The following is a 27,519-nucleotide window of genomic DNA, read 5'->3' as shown; positions in this document are numbered from 1 at the left end:
ATGTTATATTTGTCTGACTTACAAGTGCCTCTTTTATTTAATTGTAAACAAGATGACTGAAAAGATCAAAATCAATGTCAAACTGGCCAAAACACTCAATTTCAGTGGGGGTTGAATAATTTTGAACACAACTGTATATAGCTAAAAATGCTTATTGGGCCTGACAGTGTCTCTTTAAATTTAGTTTTACATTATTTAGACATAGAAAACCTATATGGGGTATCTTTGTAATTGTACTGACCCAGAGAATAAAGGGCATGTGTCAGTTTTGCCACAAATGGAACGCCATGGGAACAAAACCTGTAAAATGGTGGAGGAATTGTGTTTTTTTTCAATTCCACCCCATTTGGACTTTTTTTTACCGCCTCCCGCTACATTGTATGCCATAATTAATGATGGCATTAGTAAGTTCAACTTGTCCCACAAAAAAATCAGCATTCATACAGCTATGTGAACGAAAATATAAAAAGTTATGGCTCAAAGAAGATAGAGAAGAAAAATTAAAATGAAAAAACCTCCAGTATCCTAAGGATTAAAAGTAGACAGCTTTGTCACCATCCATCTCCAAGCTATAGGTTGTTTAGATGGCCATAAGAAGAAAACACCAGCCATGAGTGCTGAAATGAATTAGGGATTATTTTCTACAGCCATGTGAATTTTTTCATTTTTTTAACAAATGTGATAAGTCACTTTGCTGGAGATAACAGGGTGCTCGGTTATCTCTAACAGTCCCACACAGATGAACACAGCAGTGGCATACATGCTCATTCACTGCTCCATTTTTATGAGGAGATATGGGGCCCCAATTCTTGTGATCAGTGGGGTTTCCGGTGGATGAACCTTCACTGACCACTTATCTCCTGTGGATTTTGCGGAACGGGTGTGGACCCATTCATTTCAATGGGGCCGCAAAAGATTTGGATAGCACACACTGTCCGCATCCATGGTTCCGTTCCACAGAAAAGTTAGAACACGTCCTATTCTTGTTTCTATTATGGTTGCGGCCATGTGCGGTCCGAAATTGCGGAAAGCACGTGGCCGTTATCCGTGTTTTGCGGATCTGCAAATTGTAACAGAAAATGGCTCATGTAGTTTGGCGGTTAGGTTACTAAGTGCATTTTTTGGCAAATAATTGGAAAGTGCGGGGTAAAAATTTCCACTCAAAACATAGCCTATGACGTTCCCCGAGTCACAAGAGGAGGCTGTGCAAAATTTCGTGATTGTAAATGCGATGGTGTGGATTCCTTTAGAGGACATACATACCAGTACATACATTCATACACTCAGCTTTATATATTAGATCTTTTTTTTTTATTATGGGTTGGTTCTTAAAAATGCCCTTCAAAATATAGCAAAAATGTATAATTCTGTAACAACTTTTCGACCCAAATTGTTCATTCACTGTCTGTTATATCCCATTGACTAAATGTCACATGTGATGACACTGTAAAACCGTATTGGCTTTCACAAGGCATACAAATCAGTAATGTTGTAGTTCTTCAAAGATCCTTCAAAACTCCAGTATGAAAAAGTAATAGGCAATATTAGGTAACTAATTATATGAACTGTTTCAAAAACTATTTTAAATAGACACGTTTCATTTACATATTGCCCCTATACTGTAGATTAAGAAAGTGCTTTAGTCATGCTGTGGTAGGTTAAAACATTCAGGGAATAAAAGTACAAAAATACAGGTTCCACCTTTTGGTGATGTTCACAACTTACCTACAAAACACCAGACAGCAAATCGGATCCATGTAATGGATGACAATTTTAGCATCAGATAAATGTTGACTAGCATTGCAAATGCAGGAACAAATGGGACACATGGTGCCATGTAAGGCAATTTTTTAGGGTTCTCCGGTTGTTGAAGTATAACAAAAACCAAAGCAATGATCAGCAGTACCATCAAAACGACCAACAGGACAGCCCACCACACGTGGTCATAAACATAATCTGCGGCAAATATTATAAAAGAGCAGAAGATGAATAGCAAGACAAAAAGAAGCATGACGCAGATGGTCACTGTGCGACCTGTGGCAAGTGTTGGCCTATCCATTTTTCCTGGTAAACCAAGCCGTATTCTCATGGTATAGTATCGTGGGCCTATGAATTTCTTCAGCTTTAAAAGGTAGATGTTTTCAGACCCATCAGCCTCTATGCCTGATGTCATGTCTACTGTTCCATAGTTTGGATGGTTAACGTTGTAGTTGGATTTGTCAGATTTACCAATAAGCATTTCATTGTCTCCAAGAGACGGTAGATTCTTTGCTCCACAGGTGTTAGTGGCTGGACTACTGAATTCCTCTCCGTCACTCATAGGAGAACAAATTTCTTTCTCACAATCAGCAATGATTCCTTCTTTCTTCTTGGTATGTTCTTCAGAAAGAAATTTCACAAAACCATCAATGTCGCTTTCAGGCTGGTAGCGCAGTAACAAGACACAGACAGATACGAGGGTGTAGGCTAAAAGAGTTCCAATAGACATCATTTCTATTAGATCACGAAGACTAACCAGTAGAGACAGCAGGGCGGCAAGAAATCCAGAGACAATACAAGCCACAATGGGTGTCTCTGTGTAAGAGCTGACATGGGATAAAAACCTATAAATACAAGAAGGAACGTATATTATTACAATAGATTTATAAAGAGCAGACAAGCTTTGTTCTATGTAACACAGTTTGTAATGCTGATAAAAGATATAGGGGGGTCATTTATTAAGCTGAACTACAGCTATACTAGGTGTATTTCAGTCACAGATTGTGGTGCAATGGCAAGTTGTGCTGCAATCTGTGATTTCTACCCGCACATGCCAGGTCTAAAATTGTGTTAGGGTAGGGGATGGGCCGGCAGCCCCGTCACATTTACCATTTTCTATGCCTGTTTTAGGCGTAGAAAAAGGTCTAAATGTAAGACAGCTCTGAAGTTTCGGCAGATCCACCGCCGACTTCTAAAACGCCAGTCTTAATATATGTGGCCCATAGATCCAACCAGTTCAGTCTATCATCCTGCAATATTGATCCAGGGGAGGAAGAAAACAGTTCCCCTATTATGTTGGTGTAGAAAGCTTCTTTCCTCTAGATGTAGAGGATGTCTACATCAGCTGTTTGAGAAGGCACCGGTGCTGCTGTGAGTGCTGCAGGCTACCCACAGCTTAGCCTGGACCAGTGATGCCACGTTCATCTGTCAGTAGTCTAGGTGCAGCTCAGTCCCATTCAAGGTAATGGGGCTGAGCTGCGATACCAAGGAAAGCCGCAATACAATGTGTGAAGCTGTGCTTGGTAAGATGCAGGAAGGCTGAGGCACTCACAGGAGCACTGGAGCCTTCTCAAGCAGTTGATTGGTGAGGGTCCCATGTGTTGGACCACCATTGATCAGATACTGATGACCTATCCAGAGGACAGATCACCAGTTAGAAAAACCACTTTAAATGAAATAACCCTTTTATTACTTGAGCCATTTTCAATCCATTCAAGCACTACAATGTTTCTGTACATTGGTGCACAAACCTGTGCACAACATTCCATGTGTGGTCTGACTAGTGATTTGTAAGGTGGTAATACTAACCTGAATAACAACCCATCACCAGACATTGCGTAGATCACTCTGGGCATAGGAAACAAAGAACCAAACAAGCTGACACTGAGCCCAGCTACTGATCCAATGGCCACAATAAACTTAGCAGCATAGAAGCCATGTTCTACGAACATCTCCATCAGTGGTGATTCTGTATCAATCATATTGTATGGGACCATTAGTGTTAAAATAACACTTACCTAGAAAGACAAAACAGCAATATGTTTGGAAAAGAATGACAGTGTATTAATGATCGTGTAGTAGCATGCCAAATTTAGTAGCATCCTGTCTTCCATAACGGTCTGGGACAAAATATATGTAATGGAAGAATACTATTAACTGCACAGCGGGGGTTGTAAATGCAGTATTGTATAGTGGAAAATTACATGTTATTATCATGATACATAATCTGGGTAGAAATGTGTGTTAATATCTGTATAAACAGTTCTCTCATGTTTGAAGAAAATCCCATCTCTAAATATGTTCAGCAGTGGATTATCTGACATGCAAAAAATTTCATTGAATTTTTTAGAAGATGAGGAAAATGTAGCATAAATGGCAGATTTCAATTACTTGGAACCAATTGTTTTCAGCACAAAGAATAAAATAAAGGTAATGACTATATTTAACTATCATATGATCAGGGGCGTATCTATAGGGGGTGCAGAGGTAGCAGTCGCTACCGGACCCAGGAGCCTGAGGGGCCCAAAGACCCTTGTGCCACATAAGAAGACACCGGTGTTATAGAAAGTGTATGCAAGTTACACCTCTGGCTGGACAGAAGGGGTTAGGTTAAGAATTTGGTATGGAGGGGGGGGGGGTGCAGTTTCAATTTTTGCAGCACGAAGGTTTGAGGGAAGGGGGGCTAAAGCTGAACTCTTGCATCAGGGCCCATGAGCCTTTAGCTACGCCCCTGCATATGATTGTTTGTATCTCTATGTCTATGGAAACATAACGGACTTGAGTAGCAGCTGCTATGTGTGTGCATTTATGGAGAAAGTCAACTGGATCTATGGCATGTACAGGCCTTCAAGCAATGATATCTCACTGTGCACAGAATATATTTTACATTTTCATATACCCTTTATATATTACATCTGATAGTTATGGGTTGACATGGCTACCACGACCACTTACAGATACATATGCTGTTAGACAGGTGATCAACGAAGCAGTTATAGCATATGGAATGGAAGTATTGGGACTCTTTGCCTCTTCCCCTGTAGTCGCTATGATGTCAAAGCCGATGAAAGCATAGAAGCAGGTGGCTGCGCCTTTCAGGACCTACAGGATGTACAGAGAGAAAATAAGCAAACTATACACATTTTATTTAGGTTTCATTTCCATAATCTTTTCTCGTTATCTTATTCAATGGAAACTGATACAACAGCTTGAAAGGATTCTCTGAAACTAGGAACCCAGGGTCAGGGGGCTGGGCTGGGCCAAAGTAAAAAAATAAAAAGACCTGTCACGAGTGCTGTGGGTCTAGCGCTGAACTCCCGTCTCCAAAGCTTCTGATCCTTGCCGAACAGAAAGTGTGACATGCCGCCTACATGCATGGCCAATCAACGGCGTCCTATGCCGGAAGAGCACATGACCACTGAGCTCATAGTACCCCTTTAGCTACAGTAAAATATTATGGTGGAAACGGTGATATTGACCTGAAAGAATCCAATAGATTCCTATATCAGTTTTAAAGGATGTCTACATACATAACTTGTATTATTTGGGATGCCTGTGGCATTAGTAAGATCAATAAAAAACAGAGGAAGAAGTCTACTGGTGACGCTGAATACCATTGCACTTTGTGGCTTTACAGTAAAGATGGTCATATACCTCTGATCATTCACTGTAAATTTTAACCAAATTTGGTGGCCTGCACTGATCATATGATGGTCATCGTCAACTGTATGAATATTTTAGGCAGATCTCACTACAACTGGTTAGCTCTTACTTGATATTTTTCATTTATAAGACTACTGTAACTAAAAGTACATCTTAAGGTATGCGTGATACAAGAGGTGCACCACCAATGAGGCGAGGTGAGGCAATCGCCATCAGGTAGCACTAGGTAGGGACAAGAGGGGGCAGTGGAAGGGCCGTGGGCAATGAGCGCTTCTATTGTGGAAATGCTCATCTCTAAATATTCAACTACATCGCTGTACTCAGGACAGCAATACAGTTCAATGCCGCGATGGGGCACAAGAGCGATGTCTCCCTGGCCCACCATTTCCTCTAATATTAGTCCTAGTTCTTGTAGCCTATCTGAGGCCAGTGTCATTAATATCACGCTGCCTGGGCCGGGCTGCATAGAGCTCAGGGCACAGAATAGAAGAAGTCTGTGTCTTGCACTGCATCGTTGACAGCAGAATGAAAGTATTTGAGTTAATTATTTTTATTTGGCAGCATGCATAAGGGAGTATTTTTGTACTGCCACACATTATAAGGGAGCATTTTTGTACTAGCACAAATTGCAAGGGGGGTTTATTTTACTGGCAAACATTATAAGTGGTCATTTTTTTAAATAAGGGTGTATTTTTTTGTACAGCCTCTGTTTTCAGCAAACTGGCCACTCTCACCGGTATGAAACCTTATTCCTGTATAGATAGACCATCTGAAATATATATTTCCTATTCCTATACTGTATATGTATTGTGTTTAAGGTGCCAGTTGCACATTAATTAGGATCACAGCTTATGCTTGCCATTGATTGCCCCTGGGGCTGGTACAGGGCGGTTTTTGGTGGCGCGATTCAGTTGAAATTGCAGCAGTATGTGTATGTTTGTATTCTGCTGACCCAGAGCCCCGAATCGTGTTGTTTTCCAAGACTTTTTAATAACCCTGCTTTGAACTAATCTCATCCTGTGGACCCAATGCATTGATAATTTTGCACCCACATGTCTGTATACCAGCAGCCAAAGTAAGCAGACCACTTTCTTCCAGTGTTTATGGAATGTTGATCTTACAGAATCAATATATATAATATCGCTATTATTAAATTTTTCAAAGGAAACTCCAAGCAAAGTATACTTTTTTATTTTATTTGTGTCAATTAACATTCATAATCCTCTTTTCAGACATTGTCCCCTACAATATTGGGGTAATAGTCCCCAAACTTATTGTGGCAACTGATGCTACGCAATTCGGGACAGTGGCAGTTCTTGCCAAAACTCTCCTCCTCCATAGCGCCATGCAGGCATTGGATGTAGATGCAGGACACTGATGTCACCATTGCCGACCCCTGTCCCACACCTCCTATTTTGTATGCCTTTGGAGAACATTAGTTCTCTTACAACTGACTCTTCCAGGTGTTTTCCTTGTTCTGTTCTCAGTATTAAGAGTTATATACAGTGCCTTGCAAAAGTATTCACCCCCCCCTCCAGTCAAGTGAACAGAGCTTAGCCCCGCCCACGCTAGTTGATACTAGTCGTGACATCAGTGGGCCGGCGGTAAACAGTGAGAAGGCCGCGGCGCTACTGGAGCTCTGCTGCCTTCTCAAACAGCTGATCGACAGGGGTCCCGGGTGTCGGACCCCCTCCGATCAGAAGCTGATGATCTATCCAGAGGATAGATCATCAGTTAAAACAAACTGCAGAACCCCTTTAAAGATTGCTGTTCACAAGCGCAAACCATCCAACATGAAGGAGCTGGAGCAGTTTTGCAAGGAGGAATGGGCAAAAATCCCAGTGGTAAGATGGCAAGCTCATAGAGACTTATCCAAAGCGACTTGAAGCTGTGATTACTGCAAAAGGTGGCTCTACAAAGTATTCACTAGGGGGGTGAATAGTTCTGCACATTGACTTTTCCTGTTATTTTGTCCAATTTGCTGTTTGCTTCACAATAAAAAATAAATAAAAACATCTTCAAAGTTGTGGGCATGTTCTGTAAATTAAATGATGCAAATCCTCAAACAATTCATGTTAATTCCAGGTTGTGAGGCACCAAAATACAAAAAAAGTCAAGGGGGGTGGGGGTGAATACTTTTGCAAGGCACTGTGTGTGTACTGTTTCTTTGGTGCTCTCATACGATTAAATGTTTTGGACAGTTAGTTTGGATCTCCATTGCTGATGTAAACCATATAACAGAACTTCTGTAAGATGACACCTTCTCTATTGACTTATAACAGAGATCAGTACTGAAAACTACATATGATCAGGCAGTCAGATCACATTTACATTGTTTCCTTCTTTACCCTTTTGTGTTTTTGTATGGCGATGCATAAGTAACAAGAAAGGTCACCTACCCCTGACCATCCATAGGGTAGAAAGTTCCCTTCTGACCAGTTTTTTCCATTCACAAAGAAAAGGCCAGCAATCATTATAAAGACCCAGACGGCCAGGTTAATTACATTTAGTACATTATTAAATCCAACTGAATTCTTTACTCCAAGGGCAACAATTATTGTCACAATAACTGCAATGACTAGAGCAAGAAGATCTGGATAGGATTCTTCACCTTTGCCTGAAATAAAACAATAATCAAAAGTCAAATATTACAATGGGAACATAATGTACAATCTTAGAATATATGGCAAAATAATGACAAAAAGAAAAAAAAAAAAGATGCCCTGCAGACTGCTGTATACGCATTTGATCAGATGGTGAAGAATGGCTACGCCAGAGGAGAACGTCTGATTATGAGTCACAAGAGTGAGTAATAGGTTGGTGATTCAGGCAGATAGTCGTCTTTTTTTCTGCAGCGCATGGATCATCTTCTGTACTATAATGTGCACATTTCTACACACAGACTTTGCTGTAGGATAATGCATGTGTGCATTTTGTCAGCTTCTATGATATGCTTTTATTGCCTTCATCCACTATCATGTCACAGGTGACACCAATGACATAGTGGGAGGCTAAGAGGCTTGGAGATGCAGTGAATACTAATCAGACAGGCAAAAGCAATGAATGATATGAAAATTTTAAGTCATTTATACTGAAACATGACATTTTAGAAACAATATACAGGTTCTACATGAAGGCCGGCAGTGACGAAAGTATGCTATAACCCACAGCAGCACAGTTATTGCATATGGGAATCCTCTGCTACGGTCATTGGTTGAAATCCATCCTTTAGTATTATCGGTAGCATGCAATGGTAATCTTCTGTTGCTCTAATCCAGGCATGCTCAACCTGCGGCCCTCCGGCTGTTGCAAAACTACAACTCCCAGCATGCCCTAACAGCCTACAGCTATCAGCCTACAGCAGGGCATTGTGGGAGTTGTCGTTTTACAACAGCTGAAGGGCCGCAGGTTGAGCATGCCTGCTGTCTAATCTGAAACAATACAGTGGCTGTTTACTTACAGCTTTATTGTCCAGCAGGGGTTCTCAACCTGTGGTATGTGTCTCTAGTAGTTAATTACAATGTCCTCATGCTGTCCTTTTGCTGTACGGCACAGTGTATGAACATAACCTTGCGTGTTCTTTTTACATCACTTAAAGGGAGTGTTGATCATGCAAAACTGCTGACAGAGCAGGGGCTAGTGCAGTGTAAATATGAACTTTTTTTCTGCCAGGTTCTGCACTTGCACTTGAGGTCACTGTGAAGGGCTCTCTGCATTAAGCCACTTTACAGCCCCTCCCAATACAGTACAACCACTACATGTGTCATTCAGAGCAAAGGGGAGGGGTTGTGAAGCAGCTCAATACAGAGAGCACTTCACAGTGACACCCTCCCCCCAGTGCAGGTGCAGAACCGGGCAGAAAAAAAGTTCATATTTACATTGCTCCTATTCAAAAGTTCCTATTTACACTGCATCAGCTCTAGGCACTTACACGGGAGCAGAATCTGGCAGAATAAAACTTCATATACACACTACTCCTAATGATAAAGATCCACAATCCCCAGCCCCTACCTAAGGACTTAGGAAAACTAGAGGAATGGTCAAAAATCTGGCAACTAAAATTTAATGTTGATAAGTGCAAGATAATGCACCTGGGACGTAAAAACCCAAGAGCAGAATATAAAATCAGTGATACAGTCCTAACCTCAGTATCTGAGGAAAGGGATTTAGGAGTCATTATTTCAGAAGACTTAAAGGTAGGCAGACAATGTCATAGAGCAGCAGGAAATGCTAGCAGAATGCTTGGGTGTATAGGGAGAGGCATTACCGGTAGAAAGAGGGAGGTGCTCATGCCGCTCTACAGAGCACTAGTGAGACCTCATTTGGAGTATTGTGCGCAGTACTGGAGACCATATCTCCAGAAGGATATTGATACTTTGGAGAGAGTTCAGAGAAGAGCTACTAAACTGGTACATGGATTGCAGGATAAAACTTACCAGGAAAGAGTAAAGGACCTTAATATGTATAGCTTGGAAGAAAGACGAGACAGAGGGGATATGATAGAAAATTTTAAATACATAAAGGGAATCAGCAAGGTAAAAGAGGAAAGAATATTTAAAAGAAGAAAAACTGCTTCAAGAGGACATAGTTTTAGAGGGGCAAAGGTTTAAAAGTAGTATCAGGAAGTATTACTTTACTGAGAGAGTAGTGGATGCATGGAATAGCCTTCCTGCAGAAGTAGTAGCTGCAAATACAGTGGAGGAGTTTAAGCATGCATGGGATAGGCATAAGGCCATCCTTCATATAAGATAGGGCCAGGGGCTATCCATAGGATTCAGATATATTGGGCAGACTAGATGGGCCAAATGGTTCTTATCTGCCGACACATTCTATGTTTCTATGTTATTTTTCTATCAGCAGTTTTACATGAACGAGACTCATTTGTAAAGACACCTGTACCTCATTGCCATAGATGTATAGATATTATAAATTGGAATATACAGTACTGGTCAACTTATCTGCACATATACAGCTAGCATTTGTGAATGATGCATTTGGAACAATTATAGCAGAACATCATCATGTCAGAGACAGTATCTGATTCATTAAATAGATATTCAATGATGTTTCTTTCTGGTCAGTGTTTAGTCCCTTCCTGACTGCCTCACATAAATTTATGTAGGTGGTCAGGTATTTAAAAATGGCAGTGGGCACCTGGGGCTATTGTATTGGATCGACAATAATGGCGATCAAACACATTTAACCCCTAAGATGCCGTGGTCAAATGAGACCACAACATCTGGGAGGTAAAAAAACTAGAGGGCACACTCCCAGCCATGCATCGGCTTTCTCTAGCAAGGATTCGGGGGGCTGGATGGTGTGTGTGGCAGCCTCAGTCCTCCTGAATGATCCGAGGCTGCCTCACATAAGTTCCTATGCTAATGCATTGAGGTCTATGAGAGAAGCAATCTATAGATTGTTTGTTAAAGCTCCCTAGGGGAACAATTAAAAAGTGTAAAAATAAAAAATATCTATCTATCTATCTATTTAAATTTATATAAATTTTGCCAAAATAAAAATACATAAACAATTTAGAAAAATAACCATGAAAGGTGTCACCACGTGCAAAACGCTCATACTATTTAAATATTAAAATTGTTTATTCCATACAGCAAACGGTGAAATGGAAAAAGAAAAGTCTAAATGGCCGATTCACCATTTTTGGTCGCTTCACCATGGTATCAATGAAAAGTACAGATTGAAAAGTACAATCTCTTCAGAAAGAAACAGCCTATTAGAAATAATGACTGGCATCCCCGATCGCAGCACGGGGATACCGGTCTTAAGCCGGTAGTGCGTGCTTCTAGGTTTTTCAATCTTTAGATTCCGTAATCATACTTGAACAGGCATCTAAAGGCTGTAATATTTCAGTGCTGCTCTGTTTTTCAGAGGCAGTAGGAACATACAAATAACTGATCTGGACCCCGTATCTGCAGCACTACTTATGTCTTACTGTAGATAATGGTCCTAAATCGGGGTGACAGATTCCCTTTAAAGAATATTCACAATGTATAGACAATACCTTTGTTTTATCTTGGATAATTATAGTATATATTGTGACACAGTGAGGGGAATGGTCTGGGAAAACAGGTATTTTCCTCTCAGTGTGTGCTGCTGGGCTGATTTGCAGCCAGGAGGGGTCAAATACCAGACTGGATTTAAACTGCCATTCCGGGGTTTTGGCAGCACTTGGCTGTCCTTAAATAGGCAGCTGGGCTCAGCAGCAGGATCTCTGTGTTGGGATCTGAGGCTTGGTGCCAGGTTAGAGGGATGAGACCCATGGGCCGATTAAACAGGCCCCCTAAAGCCTGCCGTGGACTGCTGGAGGCAGAACTGACATCAAGCTGACTTGTCTTATATGAACTTTCCAATTTGTGTGAAGCAACACCAAGATGTACTTTCCATTGTGTGTGAAGTAAACACTAAGACTGCAAAGTAACGCATTGTTTTGTGCATTTTCCTCAAGTGTAAATAAAACACTAAAGTTTGGCGTTAAGAACTTGTCTTTTGCCTCTGTACTGCTTCCGCTTACCCTATCTACCAGACCGAAACCCCACTATATATATATATATATATATATATATATAGTGTATATATATATATATATATATATATATTTATATATTTCACCATTTACAGAAATAGAATGAAAATTAACCATTACCAATTCAAAATAATGAGCTATATTTGACCTGCAACACTCAAGCAAATATTATACCAGACAGTTTCTTTAACATACAGTCAGGTCCATAAATATTGGGAAATCGACACAATTCTAACATTTTTGGCTCTATACACCACCACAATGGATTTGAAATGAAACAAACAAGATGTGTTTTAACTGCAGACTGTCAGCTTTAATTTGAGGGTATTTACATCCAAATCAGGTGAACAGTGTAGGAATTAAAACAGTTTGCATATGTGCCTCCCAAATGCATGCTCAATCGGATTCAGGTCAGGTGATTGACTTGGCCATTGCATAACATTCCACTTCTTTCCCTTAAAAAACTCTTTGGTTGCTTTTGCAGTATGCTTTGGGACATTGTCCATCTGCATTGTGAAGCGCTCAATGAGTTCTGAAGCATTTGGCTGAATATGAGCAGATAATATTGCCCAAAACACTTCAGAATTCATCCTGCTGCTTTTGTCAGCAGTCACATCATCAATAAATACAAGATAACCAGTTCCATTAGCAGCCATACATGCCCACGCCATGACACTACAACCACCATGCTTCACTGATGAGGTGGTATGCTTAGGATCATGAGCAGTTCCTTTCCTTCTCCATACTCTTCTCTTCCCATTACTCTGGTACAAGTTGATCTTGGTCTCATCTGTCCATAGGATGTTGTTCCAGAACTGTGAAGGATTTTTTAGATGTTGTTTGGCAAACTCTAATCTGGCCTTCCTGTTTTTGAGGCTCACCAATGGTTTACATCTTGTGGTGAACCCTCTGTATGCACTCTGGTGAAGTCTTCTTTTGATTGTTGACTTTGACACACATACACCTACCTCCTGGAGAGTGTTCTTGATCTGGCCAACTTCACCAGGGAAATTCTTCTTCGGTCATCCACCACAGTTGTTTTCCATTGTCTTTTGGGTCTTTTGGTGTTGCTGAGCTCATCAGTGCGTTCCTTCTTTTTAAGAATGTTCCAAACAGTTGTTTTGGCCACACCTAATGTTTTTGCTATCTCTCTGATCGTTTTGTTTTGTTTTTTTCAGCCTAATGATGGCTTGTTTCACTGATAGTGACAGCTCTTTGGATCTCATCTTGAGAGTTGACAGCAAAAGATTCCAAATGCAAATAGCCCACTTAAAATTAACTTTGGACCTTTTATCTACTCATTGTAATTGGGATAATGAGGGAATAACACACACCTGGCCATGGAACAGCTGAGAACCCAATTGTCCCATTACTTTTAGTCCCCTAACAAGTGGGAGGCACATATGCAAACTGTTGTAATTCCTACACCGTTCACCTGATTTGGATGTAAATACCCTCAAATTAAAGCTGACAGTCTGCAGTTAAAGCACATCTTGTTCGTTTCATTTCAAATCCATCGTGGTGGTGTATAGAGCCAAAAATGTTAGAATTGTGTCGATGTCCCAATATTTATGGACCTGACTGTAATAATGAGAAATGTTCCTAGAGAGTTGGCAATAGTCAAGTTTTATCATCAGAGCTGAATAATCCTTACCTAATCCATTTAATGTCCCCACACTCTCAATCATCCAGTGGCTGATAGTGTGATTGGCAAGGGAGTCAAACATGCTACTCAGGGCACTTGCTCCGGCTGCTGTACCAATGAGATATTCTAAGATTAAGTTCCATCCAATGAAGAATGCCACAAATTCACCAACAGTGACATAACTGTACGTGTAAGCAGATCCTGTTGTTTTGGGAACACGAACTCCAAATTCAGCATAACACACCCCTGTGTACATAAAAAGAGAGAATTACAGATTACATCAGAAAGTGTTTCTCAAACTGTGAAGCCACTCTCACCATTGAAGCATACCTCAGATGTTGGTAAAGTACGATTGGGGAATATATAATTTACAAGTCTTTTTATGGTTGCACCAATGTCCTGTTTGGCCACATATGCGACTCCTTTTGAGTTTATGTCAATGATCTACTGATGGCTGGTGAATCCAATAGAACTATTCCAGTAATGTCAATAAAATGTCAATTCAATAAACAGAATATACACACATAGTAAATTGTTTAACTGTGCTTTTTATATTTTTTTCACCGCTGGAGACACTCCATGGCTGAAGGTAGAACGGCAAAGAAGATTATTGAATTCATTCATCTGCTACATCACCCATGGCAATGCCACTTTAAATAAACCAGTTCAAGCCTGGACAATTTAACTCCCTTCCCGACCAGGCCTCATTGAAAGCGATAACATTTTATCTATTTGGTTATGTAAATAGTTTTTGCACCTTTTTGGTGATAAAGAGGGGGGGGGGAAGTCTTCTTTTCCCTTTTTTTTTTTTGTTAATAGCACAACATGTAATCAATATATATATATATATATATATATATATTTTTTTTTTTATTATGTCCCCTTTCCATAACTATGGGAGGAAAATCCAGCCAAAAAATAAAATTAAAATACCTTTGTAACATTTCTTTTTGCACAAAGAAAATGTCATTTCATTTTCATTACCATACTGGTATTTCATGATCAAATCTAAAATTAAAAAAGCTGAAAGGGAAAAGAAAACTCAAACTTCACTTTGGCTTTGCTATTTCTTCATGAACTGCATTAAGTGTCATAAAATGAAAATGCAATATGCATTTAGCTTTTCCTTTTCAACTGTGATATCTACAGATGTGACAAAATGCAAATGCATATGAAAAATGGTTAAATTAAAGGTGGAGTGACAGTATAAAGGGAATGTAACGAGGCGCAGGCGGCGCATGCTTCCTTCGCAGCACCACTGGCAACCTGCGCAAGGAGAGGGGCAAGGTCGTAGCCTGCGTCCTCGTCTCCATGGCAGCAGGCGAGCAGCAGGGGAGCTGAGTGCCGATAATGATTATCGGTGCTCGGCTGAGTTGGGCTGTTGTGAGTCACATGATGCTGGCCACGTCATGTGACTTACCAGCCAGGCCTATTTAAACAGGCAGCCTGCTGGCCACAGATTGCCTGTGATTAAGGTCTTTATTCGCTCCTGTATTCCTGGTATTGTGTTCCTGTATCCTGACCTCGGCTCTGCTCGTTTGACCTCGCTTCTGCTCATCTCCTGCTGCTTGTCGTGATCTCCTGGTACTGACTTCCAGTGTTTGGACTCGCTCTTGTTGCTCCCTTGTACTAATTAGACTTCCTGGTATTTGACTTCGACTAGTTTGACTTGCTTTGTGTTCTGTTTGTCCTGTCTTTTGTTTTCCCCTGCACTTACTTAAGTTAGGGAATGCCGCCCAGTTGCGCCTAGGACGGATCGTGCAAGTAGGTAGGGGCAGAGGCATGGGTGTCAGTCAGGAGTGCACTCCTCCCTACCCCCATCCGTGACAGGGAACCTGCCACCATGAAAAGTCAGTGTAATCTGCAAGCAGAAGTTCATAGAGCAGAAGGAGCTGAGCAGATTGATATATAGTTTTGTGGGAAAAGATTCTGTAAAACCTGTATTTTATTCATTTATATCCCTGCTCATTCTGGGCTTTGACATGCATTTCATCTCTGAATGCACTTTCAGTGCCAAAATTAATGAACCTACTGTTCATTATATTATAACATATATTTACATATTGAGCTTGCGCCCCCTACTAATTAAGATATATTTAAATATTGCACAGTCTGAAAATGCAAAGGCTAAGTATGAAATGAAAAGTAAATCAGCAGTCGGTGCCATTTTTCATTTTCTTTTTAATTTTGGCACTTCCAGTGCATTCCTGGCTGCATCTGCATTTTGTCACATATGTAGCTTATCAATAGTTGAAAAAAGAAAAGCTAAAAACACTTAGAATGCACTTTATGAAGAAATAGCCAAAGTTTCAGTTTTCTTTTTTCATTTTATTTTTGTCACAAATTATTCATGCTTGAGTGAAAAAATGTAAATGCAAATTAAGTGATTTTCATTTAATTTTTAATTTTGTCATGACATTTTAACAAACATGTGGAATAAGAAATGTCATAAAGTTATTGGTCCTGTAACTGAGGCTGCATATTTGCATATTAAATGTCTTCAATGTCTTATAAGACAACCCCTTTAAGAGGGAGAAAAAACATTTAAGGACACACATCTTTCTGCAGATGCCAATTATATGGTACAATAAAAATATATTTTAAGGATCATTCCATTAACACCCCCACAAAGAAACTGCTGATAAAGTGAGAATATAAGCCACACTATTTTCCAATGGTTTGGTTTTGAAAAGACAAGCGTATGAGGGCTAATATGCAATAATTACATGTGGCCAATTAGGATTTATTGTGTTACAGAAATACATGTAAACCACAAAGCCTCCATATGGAGTTACTCATCTTCATTTTCTCATTTGGATCTTGGCAGAGGTTCTCAGAATAAAATGAATCTCAGCGCAGAAGTGAACTTGGCATGGAGTAAATGCTGTTGCTGCAAATGGGTGCAAAGCATATGCAATGTTTTTAATTCTCCTTGCACAGAGTCCGAGGGTTACTCCATGATTGCAATCAACTAGATGAACAGTTCCTTTATCCATCATGATGTTGTATTCTGACCAGCTAAGGCTTAATTTAGTCTAAAAGCTGCTTATGGCAAGTAATACCACTGGGATAAGATAGAGTTAATAATTGTGAAAAAAAATTACTCTTACTTAACCATGTAACAATGATTTATGACAATTTTACTCAGTAGAAATGTCCTCATTAACGGTAATTTGGTTGAATTTAGACAGCCACGAGTGAGATGGTTCTTGCCCATTATGATGGATGATAAATTACATTGGATGTCAACACAGATGTAAGAAGGGTGGGGTAAGAGGAAGCAAAGGCATTGAGCATCTATATAAAAAATATGCAAGTTTATTACCGCATAAAATCCATAAGGGATAGTGTTCTGTGTCACTCGCGCATTTCCACCCGTCAAAGAGGTATCAGTCATAGCATGGCAGCATGCAATCACGCATCAATCACAAGCACATGGAAAAATTCTGTGGCAATCACATTAAAATGACATATTGGTAAGTTGGATCATGAATAAAAAACAACCAAAAATGGGAACAATAACACAATTACAATACACAAAGGAATGATATAAGATAAGCACTTATTTTAAAAGCTTTTCGATTACACAGCTTGTGCCTGAAATTACTGCCCCTCAGAGAGGGTTAAACTTTTCAATGCCAATAACACTTAGAGGCGGACATGTTCCCTTGGTGCACCCGTGCAACATGAAGACACAACACTGAAATGACCTTATAAAGATGATGTGTGAGGTTACCAGTTGCACAGCCTATGTACTTCAGTTACTGAAGGAACATAAACTGCATTAACTGTACTGCAGTTGATATACTACTGTATTTTACGGGAAGATTTACTGGACAGAGCCCCAAAATTAATGTCCAGTGGTCATCACCCTACAAGTGCACTTTGTGTGGCCAGACCCATGATAATGCAGCCAGGTAGATTGAATCAGGACCTGACCCATAAAAAGGCTAGGGGAACCAAGATTACCATGAGATTGAGTTCCTGTAGACACACATTTAAAGCCTGACTGCAGCACAAGTAGGGTTGTTGCGGGTATCGAAATTTCAATACCCAATCGATACTTTTGTCCCGATACCGGGATTTCCGTTTTTTTGATACTGGGCTGCGCTTCTGTGCAGTCTAGTATCTCTGAACATGAGCGCGCTGCTATCGGCGCGCTCATGTTCTCTCAGCAGCACGGGGAGAAGGAAGCTGTCCTCCTCCTCCCTCCCCCTGTGCTGCTGCTGCTGCCACCAATGAGAAGAGAGGGGCGGGCGCACTGCCCCACCAATGAGAAGAGAGGGGCAGAGGAGGGGCGGGCGCACTGAGCCACCAATGATAGGACTATTCCCACACAGAGAGCGGCGCCCAGTGATGTCCCAGCACTCACCATTAGTCCTGGGCGCCGCTCTGTTCGCCCGCAGTGCCCCATTACTGTCTCCTCTCCTGCTCCACATGCTGCTGATTACTATCGGAGCGATGGGAGGAGACATCAGCTTCTTTAGTGGGCGTTCCTTCTCCCTGCGCTGCGATTGGACAGCGCTACAGCATTCCGTGTGCATTCCGTATTTTGCGGAACAGAACAGTTGGCCCCTAATACAACAGTCCTATCCTTGTCCGTAATGCGGACAATAATAGGACTTCTTTTGCGGAACGGAAATATGGACATACGGAAACGGAATGCACACGGAGTACCTTTCGTTTTTTTTGCTGACCCGTTGAAATAAATGGTTCAACATACAGTTTGCAAAATAAAACCAGAACGGACACGGAAATAAAATACGTTTGTGTGCATGAGCCCTAAGCTTGCAGCAGTCTGTTGCATTAAATTGAAACAAAATTAAAATCACGAAAATCACCATGACTAGTACAATTCCAGCAAGTTCTTGTCATCTCCCCAATGAAATATTCTTGAAATATATAATCCCAAAAACATCTATGTACATTTTTGGTGCAAACGTCTATTTGGTTGCTGCACTGTAACACATGTTGCACCAGCTTTCTAAAGGTTCTAAAAGATATTGAGGGAGATTTATAAAAAAAAAAAGCATAAATGTCCCACTCATGAAAACTGCAACCTACCATAATTCGTGGACAAATGCTTCACTTCTTTGTCCTTGTATACAATCCTTTGTATACATTTTTACACACGTTATTGGTTGGTACAGCTTTTTCTGAATAGGGGCTGACAAGCACTTTGTATAAACTATAATCATTATTATTTTTTTTGAATCAGATCATTTTTATTAAAGGTTTTACATACAGCCAATTGTAACTATAATCATTTTTAATAATAATCTTTATTTATATAGCGCCAACACATTCTGCAGTGCTTTATAATCAGGAGGTTCATGTACAGAGTCATAAATGACATAGCAGCAAATAGGTCAACGATTTAAATAAGAGGAATGAGGATCCTACTCACAAGCAGTGATGGCCAGTTCGCATTGTTCGCCCACGAACATATGCGGGCTGCCATCTTTTTTCACAAGTCCGGCGAGGCACAGGTAAGCCCTTACCTGTGCCTGTGCTGCGAGCCGGTCTGAAAACAAATGCAGTCACCGGGAGCAGGCAGTTCAGAGAACGGTCCGATGAAGGCCCCTGGTGGCTGTTCTCAGAACTGCCTGCTCCCGGTGACCGCATTTGTTTTCAGAGCGGCTCGCGGCACAGGCACAGGTAAGGGCTTACCTGTGCCTTGCGGGACTTGTGAAAAAAGATGGCAGCCCGCATATGTTCGCGGGCAAACAATGCGAACTGGCTATCACTGCTCACAAGAGCTTACAATCTATGAGGAGATAGGGGTGACACAGAAGGTGAAAAGTGTTTGTTTTATACAATAGTCCGGCCATCTTAACTAGTGATGAGCAAAGTTTTCAAAAATTCGACTGCTTTGCTGATCCTCGACAAGAAATTTGATTTGTTACAAATTACTTTGTAACTTTGATCACATTCAGCCTATCAGGGAGTGACATCACTGATGATGTGACGGCCCCACCCAGCGTGATGATGCGGTGATGTCACACACGTTCTCTCTGCAATCAAATGAATGAGGTGAGTATGTTGTTGTTTTTTTTACCAAGAAAGTCAAATTTTTCCTGAAATTCGGATCGAATTCCACTTTGTTAACTTTGATTCGCTCTACGCTAATCTTAGCGCATTAGGGGAGTAGAAATAAAACGACATGAGCCAGTACTAGCAGATACCTGTAGTGCTTCTGAGTGCATGGGGTGTGCTATCCCCCATACTGACTGCAAGGTAGTGGTCAGGAACCTCCAGCACTCCACTTCTTGTGAAACTACATCTCCCAGCATGCCTACTTGCTAGGCTGTAATTGGAACATTCATAGAAGTGAAAGGAGCATGCCGGGAATAGTAGTTTCTCAACAGCTGGAGAGCCAGAGGTTGCTGACCCCTGTATAGAGCATAACACTGTTCTCTTTATTCTTGTAAGTATTACCATTGTACCAATATGGAGAATCAAACTTGAGAAATTACAAACATCAATCCTCTATTTATTTATTTTATAATATTTTGCTACAATACTGCTGTAAAGAACTGGGAGTTATAGTTCTGCAAGAACAGGGGCCAGAGCCTGCACAAGCCTGGTCTAGATCAATCTAATCTGAATCTAATTAGTCTCATTCTCAGTGAGGTCAACAGAGGCGGTAATGTCGTCTTTTGTAGTCATTACATCGGCTGTGCCAGACACAAATTGGGATTTTCCACATTTAGATTGTGCATGAGGTTGCCTAGAAACAGATGTGATGACACAGGTTGTAATATGACCACAGATATCTTAGCCCTCTACTTCTACGCCATTCCCGGCAATATAAATGCAGAGTGTGTCCTTGGAGGCTCAGCTACCAGAGCTAAAATGGGATTTGAAGAACGTCTATTTAATAAATAACAGCACTATAATCTTGATAGTAGATAGTTTTTATTCAAACACTTATTTCACCAGCGGCAATCAACATGTCTGTTAACGATTTTCGGTTTGCAGGCCTTCTTCCGACGCTATCGATCAAAAATTGTGCGAAAGAACAAAACGCAAAGCAAATCATAATCATATATAGGACAAAAGTAGTTATATGTGTTACATGGATATAAACAAGCAACTCATAATTGCCAGGCAATGATTCCTCCTCTTACTTCAGAGGATCTATGCTACTTTAAAAGACCTGGTATAAATCATTGTTGGTCAAGAAAACAGGAACAAAAAAACAAGAAACAAACATAAAAAAATAACATTAAAAACAAGTATTACAGAGAACTTGTTGGTGAGGAAGTACTCCAGTTTCCAAATAGAAAATCCTATACTGGGAGGGCTGCCAATAGTAGCTAAAAGAGAAATACTTACCTATGCCGCATTGGGGTTCTTTTTGGATATGTAGTGAAGGAGTACTGGTGCTATGTTTTGTTCTTTCGCACAATTTTTGATCAATAGAGGCTGAAGAAGGCCTGCGAGCCGAAAACATTAACGGTCCATTCACACGTCCGTTGTTTCTTTCCTGATCTGTTCCGTTTTTTGCGGAAAAGATCTGGACCAGATCTGGACCCATTCATTTTCAATGGGTCCTGAAAAAAATCAGACAGCACAATGTCCGATTTTTTTCAGGACCCGTTGAAAATGAATGGGTCCAGATCTGGTCCAGATCTGTTCCGCAAAAAACGGAACAGATCAGGAAAGAAACAACGGACGTGTGAATGGACCCTAACACACACGTTGATTGCAGCTGGTGAAATAAGTGTCGGAATAAAAACACATTATCTACTGTCAAGATTACAGTGCTGTTTTTTTTTATTAAATAGATGATCTTGGGGTGGGAACCCTATATGCAGCACCAACTAGCAGAGTGCAACAAAGTATTTGTAGAACGTCGCTAGTTTTCATTCTCAAGAAAAAAAAAAATCGGATTCTTAAACAAAAAAGATGGAACTGAATCTCAATGCATATTGATTGGTTCACAGAAGAATCATTGGTATCCTCTAGAGCAGGGGTTCTAGAGACAAGAAGTTTGAACGAAGTACCTCCAAGGAAGTGAACAGTGATAAATGTTAAAGGGAACCTGTCCCCAAGACAATACAGAATACCCTGCACGCAGCATGTTATAGAACACGAGTAGCTGACCAGATTCATATATACTTCTGTGTAAAAAGATGCAGTTTAGAGCTCATTCAGACGTCCGTATCCGTTTTTGTGGTTCACAAATTGCAGATCTGCAAAACACGGATACCAGCCGTATACGTTCCACATTTTATGGAACAGAACAGCCAGCCCTCTAATAGAAATGCAATTGTGGACAAGAATAGGACATGTTCTATCTTCTTTGCGGGGCCAAAGAACAGACGTGCAGATGCGGAAAGCACAAGCTTTTTTTGGCCCCATTGAAATTAATAGGTCCGCATCTGTTCCTCAAAATTGCGGAACAGAAGCGGACACAAATATATGGTCCTGTGAATGGGCCCATAACCTGATATTTATACGTTTAAACTCCTGCTCATTCTGGGATTTGAAATCTAGGAGTTGGTCCTATCAGTGATTGACATCCTTCTCTCTATGACTGTGTATACCGAGAGAGCTGTCAATCACTGCTCTATTTTAGGCCTAATCTTCTGACTATTACTTTTGAAATTAAATTCGGGGCTACCAAACATACAGGACCATGCAGCACCACATACCTTTTACATCCAGTGACATCTTCTTTTCCATCATCCTCCCCATAGTTAATGGGGCCGGATGGAATTCCGGCAGCACCTGGCAGTGACGGATCCGGCAGGCTATTCCCGGACAGAAGAGCCTGCTAGATCTGTGAAACGCAGATGTGAAACAGACTCAATAAATCTATTGCATCTTTAGACTGCCTAATCTAAATTTATGCCACCTATTAGTTGGCTTACTTTACTGTAAAATTGTGGCAAAAATCTGTGGCACATTTTTTTAGCTCACATTGCCTCATCATAAGCCAAGCCTCTTTTCTGGTAGGCCTTGCTTCTTTCCGATAGGCCATGTCTCCTTTACAGACAAGTCAAAAAAGTGTCTGGGACACTTAATAAAGGCAAGGCGTGTACGTGTTTCTAGGCCTAGCCTTCTGACTATTACTTTTGACATTACAATCCGCGCTACCAAATATACAGGACAGTGCAGCACCACCTACTTTTTACATCTCCTTTGATGTTCCATTGCCTCATCTTCTCCATTGTTTCAGACATGTCTCGTCTCTTCAGAGTTTGCCACACAGATATCTTAGTTTCCTACTATTCCATTATCCTCTCCACCTTCTCAACACCCCATCCTGCCACCTCACTACTGTGCCCTTTGTGCTCCTCAATACTATATTGCAGAAATAGATAGTTCCCCTGAAGATTAGTGCTTCCTTCAATAATTATTGCTACACAGTGCCCTACAAAATAATTGCACCCAGTGAACAGAGCCCTTGATAGCAAAAGTAGTGTAAAATAGTGTCCCCCAAAGATAAATGTGCTATGTTGATACTGTGCGAGGGTTGCCATAGCTATAGTGCTCTTAAAAGTCCCCACAATAGTAATAATTCTCTGCCAAAGTACACTTAGTAGTAATAATGCCCCTACGATGCCCCCAATAGTAATAATGCTCCCCATTGTGCCCAAGAAATAATAATGCTCCAATAGTGCCCATACTAGTAATAATTTGCCCCATAATCCCCTAGCTCACCATAATGACCTACAGTACTAATTATTCCCCCTATAGTGCCCTAGTAGTCACCTAGTACTACACCACAGTGTCCCCAATAGTATTAATGCCCCCACAGTGTTCCCCAGAAATAAATATACCCCCTTATAGTACCCCAGTAATACTAAAGAAATCCATAGTGCCCCATTAGTACTAAATACCACTATAGTGCCCCCCTATAGTACCCCAATAGTGCTAATATAATAAATTGGTAGATAAATGTTTACGTCCCTCGTCCTCAAAACTAAATATCTTGCCAAAATGGGACGTTTAAAATAAAATAATAAATCTTTACTGTGTTATTTTCTTTAAAAATAGGAGTCAACCACTCACTAGTGTCTCAGGTTAGTCAGGCTAGGGCCCCATGGACAGAGGGAGAGGTGGAGACACTATGAATGTCTATTTACACTTTCTATCTCAAAACGATTAATCGAGCCTAGAGTAATTGCCACCCTCCATAAGGCCCACTAAAACCTTTATGACACTGTATCAAGACGTACTGGCAACAGTGTCACTTTAACCACAAACCTCAGTGCTTGTTGATATATAAAACTGTAAATGTATTATGCTTGGATCAATACCTCAGGGAGACTTCCCTGAGGAACAATGGGCTTTGTATCTCGACCTCGTTTAATATGGTCGCTTGGATACGTAGGCTTATGTCTTAAAACCTGTCCTCATTGCCCAAATCTTCAAAGCTAGCCCCGCTCAACGTGCTTCCATGCGGTGGTAGGACCGCACTTCATAAGCAGCAGGTTAAAAGATTAGCAGGTAAGTAAATAGAGCATGAGGCATTAAATCCCTGCACATAGTGGCCTGCAGTGCAGCAGCATGTCGGCGCTATGAACGGCGGCATTAAAGGGGTTATCCCATCTTTGACAATGGGGGCATATCGCAAGGATGAACTGGGACCCGCACCTACAAGGAGAACTGAGCAGAGAAAGTGGAGGAGGGCGCACTGCGCATGCGCAGCCGCCCTCCGTTCATTTCTATGGAGCAGCCGAAAATAGCCGAGCACTGGCTCGGCTATTTCCGTCGGCCCCATAGAAATGAATGGGAGCGTTGGTCGCGCATGTGCGGTGCGCTCCCATTCACTTCAATGGGAGAGGCGGGGAGCTGTGCCTGGTGGTGGTCGGACCCTGGGAAACCCGGGGTCCTCCAGCCACAACTCTCCCCGGCTCCGTTCTCATTGTAGGTGCGGGTCCCAGAGGTGGGACCCGCACCTATCAGACAATGGGGGCATATCCTTGCGATATGCCCCCATTGTCTAAGATGGGATAACCCCTTTAAGTAGTTCAGACTCCGCCCCTCAGCAGGCGTGGTCTCAGTTGACAGCTGATCGCAGCATGGGTATGTCAGCTGTCTCCTCCTCCCGCTTGTCGTCAGCTGTTAGTGTAGTGTGGCAATGCTGGGGAGTGCCTACAATTGCACATACGTATCAGGAGGAACCTACTGGCGGCAATACTTGTCAATCAGCTGGGAGACACTGCAGAATGTTTCCACAGGATGGGGATCTTCCATATACAAGTCCTTCATTTAATCAGCCTCAGAGTATTGATCATATTTCTTTGTCATGACTAGAGTGTGCCCCAACTTATGCCAACCTTTTCCTGGGCTGGTGGGAGAGTGAGGTGGTCTTTTCCAACATCATGGAAAGTTTCACGTCATCGATAATACTCTGGATAAGATTTAATCGATGACGTCTTGTATCTGAATTGTCACAAAGGTTTTAGAGGGTCTTATGGAGAGAGGAAATTACTCTAGGCTCGATTAATCATTTTGAGATAGAAAGTGTAAATAGACATTCATTGTGTCTTCACCTCTACCCCTCTCCATGGGGATATAGCCTAGCCGGACTAACCTGAGACACTAGTGAGTGGTTGACTCCTATTTTTAAATAAAATAACACAATAAAGATGTATTATTTTATTTTAAACGCCCCATTTAGGCAAGATATTTAGGTTCCCCAATAGTGTTGCCTAGTTAGAATAATGTCCCCCAGAGTGCCCCAGTTTTAATACTGTCCTCCAGTTATAATAATGACTCCCCCCATACTGGCCCAATAGTGCTGCTGACAAATGAAAATAACAAAAACAAATACCATAATGCTGTCACAAAACTGTACAGGGCACAGACCTCTTCCGACCAGTGTCCTGTGCATCGCACCGACTGTGCCGGCCTCTGATAAGATTCAGGTCTAGTGTCTGTAGCCTATCAGAGTGAATGGCAGGGCAAGGACACATTGGCTCCCGTGCCCAACCACAGCATTCAACAGTATCAACGTTGAGGGCAGCAACACAGATGAATACCGAGAGGTCCTAGCAACCAGCAATGAAATATTGCTGTCTGCTAGGGCAGTCCGGCATACCCCTTCACCCTGCAGCACATACCCCTTTGGGTACGTCTACCGCGGGTTGAGAACCTGTGCTCTAGATCTTAAGTGTGTAATTTACCTCCCATAGGAAACTATCCTGCTGTCTATGTGACATAGTGTACGAAAGAATAATAAAGCACAACTCATGTATATATGTAGTATAGATGGCACTGCTGTAAACCAGGCAGCCTTTTGCCACAATTGTCTCAGAAGTTGGCTTTTACATCCTGCACATTGGGTATGGATTCCTTGTTATTCAGTTGTTGTTTTTTGGGGAGGTGAAGCAACTGAAAATGGCAATTCAGACATTTGTTTTCCAATATTTTTATAGTTTTCATGTTTTTGGAGACAGCAATACCAATGATGTTTAATTGTTTATTTCTTGTTTATTTTAATATGTAAAACGAGGAAAGATGATTTGAATTTTTTATTTGTTCCTTAAAAACACGTTAGATTAATCATCAATGCATCACCCAGTGTTTGAGGTAATGTGCCCTCTTTTTAAAATAAATGTAGTGGCATGAATTGTGACAAATTTATCACCTGGCATGTAAGTTTTTGAAATCAGCCCTACCACAACCACAACTTTCCATAAAATGCATCTGTTTCCAAATGCGCCAAAATTAAGAATTAGCGTGTAGAATAAAAAATACCTTCAAAGATTACCTTTATAATACATTCAGTGGCGTAACATGGGGGGCCTGAAGCCTATGAGGCAATAGAACGGCGCAGGTGATCACAATTACCTAATGACGAGTCTTGCGAGATGATGTGATGAGACGGTGCAGGAGGGCACGGTGATGTGTTACGCTTGCGCCGGGATGCCACAAGCGATGATGGAGTGAGGAAGAGAGGTGAGTATTTATTTTAATTTTTTTATGTAACTCCCTAAGGCAGACCATACGGGGGGTGGGGGGCATTATCAGTAAAAATAGAAGAAAACGCATACAAAGGAGGCAGTTATAATATACAGTACAGACCAAAAGTTTGGACACACATTCTCATTCAAAGAGTTTTCTTTATTTTCATGACTATGAAAATTGTAGATTCCCACTGAAGGCATCAAAACTATGAATTAACACATGTGGAATTATATACATAACAAAAAAATGTGAAACAACTGAAAATATGTCATATTCTAGGTTCTTCAAAGTAGCCACCTTTTGCTTTGATTACTGCTTTGCACACTCTTGGCATTCTCTTGATGAGCTTCAAGAGGTAGTCACCTGAAATGGTTTTCACTTCACAGGTGTGCCCTGTCAGCTTTAATAAGTGGGATTTCTTGCCTTATGAATGGGGTTGGGACCATCAGTTGTGTTTTGGAGAAGTCAGGTGGATACACAGCTGATAGTCCTACTGAATAGACTGTTAGAATTTGTATTATGGCAAGAAAAAAGCAGTTAAGTAAAGAAAAATGAGTGGCCATCATTACTTTAAGATATGAAGGTCAGTCAGTCCCAAAAATTTGGATAACTTTGAAAGTGTCCCCAAGTGCAGTCACAAAAACCATCAAGTGCTACAAAAAAACTGGCTCACATGCGGACCGCCCCAGGAAAGGAAGATCAAGAGTCACCTCTGCTGCGGAGGATAAGTTCATCCGAGTCACCAGCCTCAGAAATCGCAGGTTAACAGCAGCTCAGATTAGAGACTAGGTCAATGCCACACAGAGTTCTAGCAGCAGACACATCTCTAGAACAACTGTTAAGAGGAGACTGTGTGAATCAGGCCTTTATGGTAGAATATCTTCTAGGAAACCACTGCTAAGGACATGCAACAAGCAGAAGAGACTTGTTTGGGCTAAAGAACGCAAGGAATGGACATTAGACCAGTGGAAATCTGTCCTTT

At 41.2% G+C, this 27,519-nt stretch overlaps 1 protein-coding gene across 1 annotated transcript in view; it reads right to left on the bottom strand.

The window, feature by feature from the left end:
• SLC7A14 (solute carrier family 7 member 14) overlaps positions 1-27,519 on the bottom strand; it is a 126,382-nt gene that overhangs the window by 16,046 nt on the left and 82,817 nt on the right. Inside the window, exons 3-7 of the mRNA XM_044291012.1 lie at positions 13,620-13,856; positions 7,821-8,038; positions 4,714-4,860; positions 3,568-3,776; positions 1,726-2,603 (exon numbers count right to left, since the gene is read on the bottom strand). Coding sequence (XP_044146947.1) covers positions 1,726-2,603; positions 3,568-3,776; positions 4,714-4,860; positions 7,821-8,038; positions 13,620-13,856 — 1,689 coding nt within the window. The remainder of the gene's footprint in view (positions 1-1,725; positions 2,604-3,567; positions 3,777-4,713; positions 4,861-7,820; positions 8,039-13,619; positions 13,857-27,519) is intronic.

This window comes from Bufo gargarizans, chromosome 4 (assembly GCF_014858855.1).
Source record: "Bufo gargarizans isolate SCDJY-AF-19 chromosome 4, ASM1485885v1, whole genome shotgun sequence".
NCBI classification, from domain to species: Eukaryota; Metazoa; Chordata; class Amphibia; order Anura; family Bufonidae; genus Bufo; species Bufo gargarizans.
Note: the sequence above shows the minus strand (reverse complement) of the source record. Positions and strands in the feature narration are given on the sequence as shown.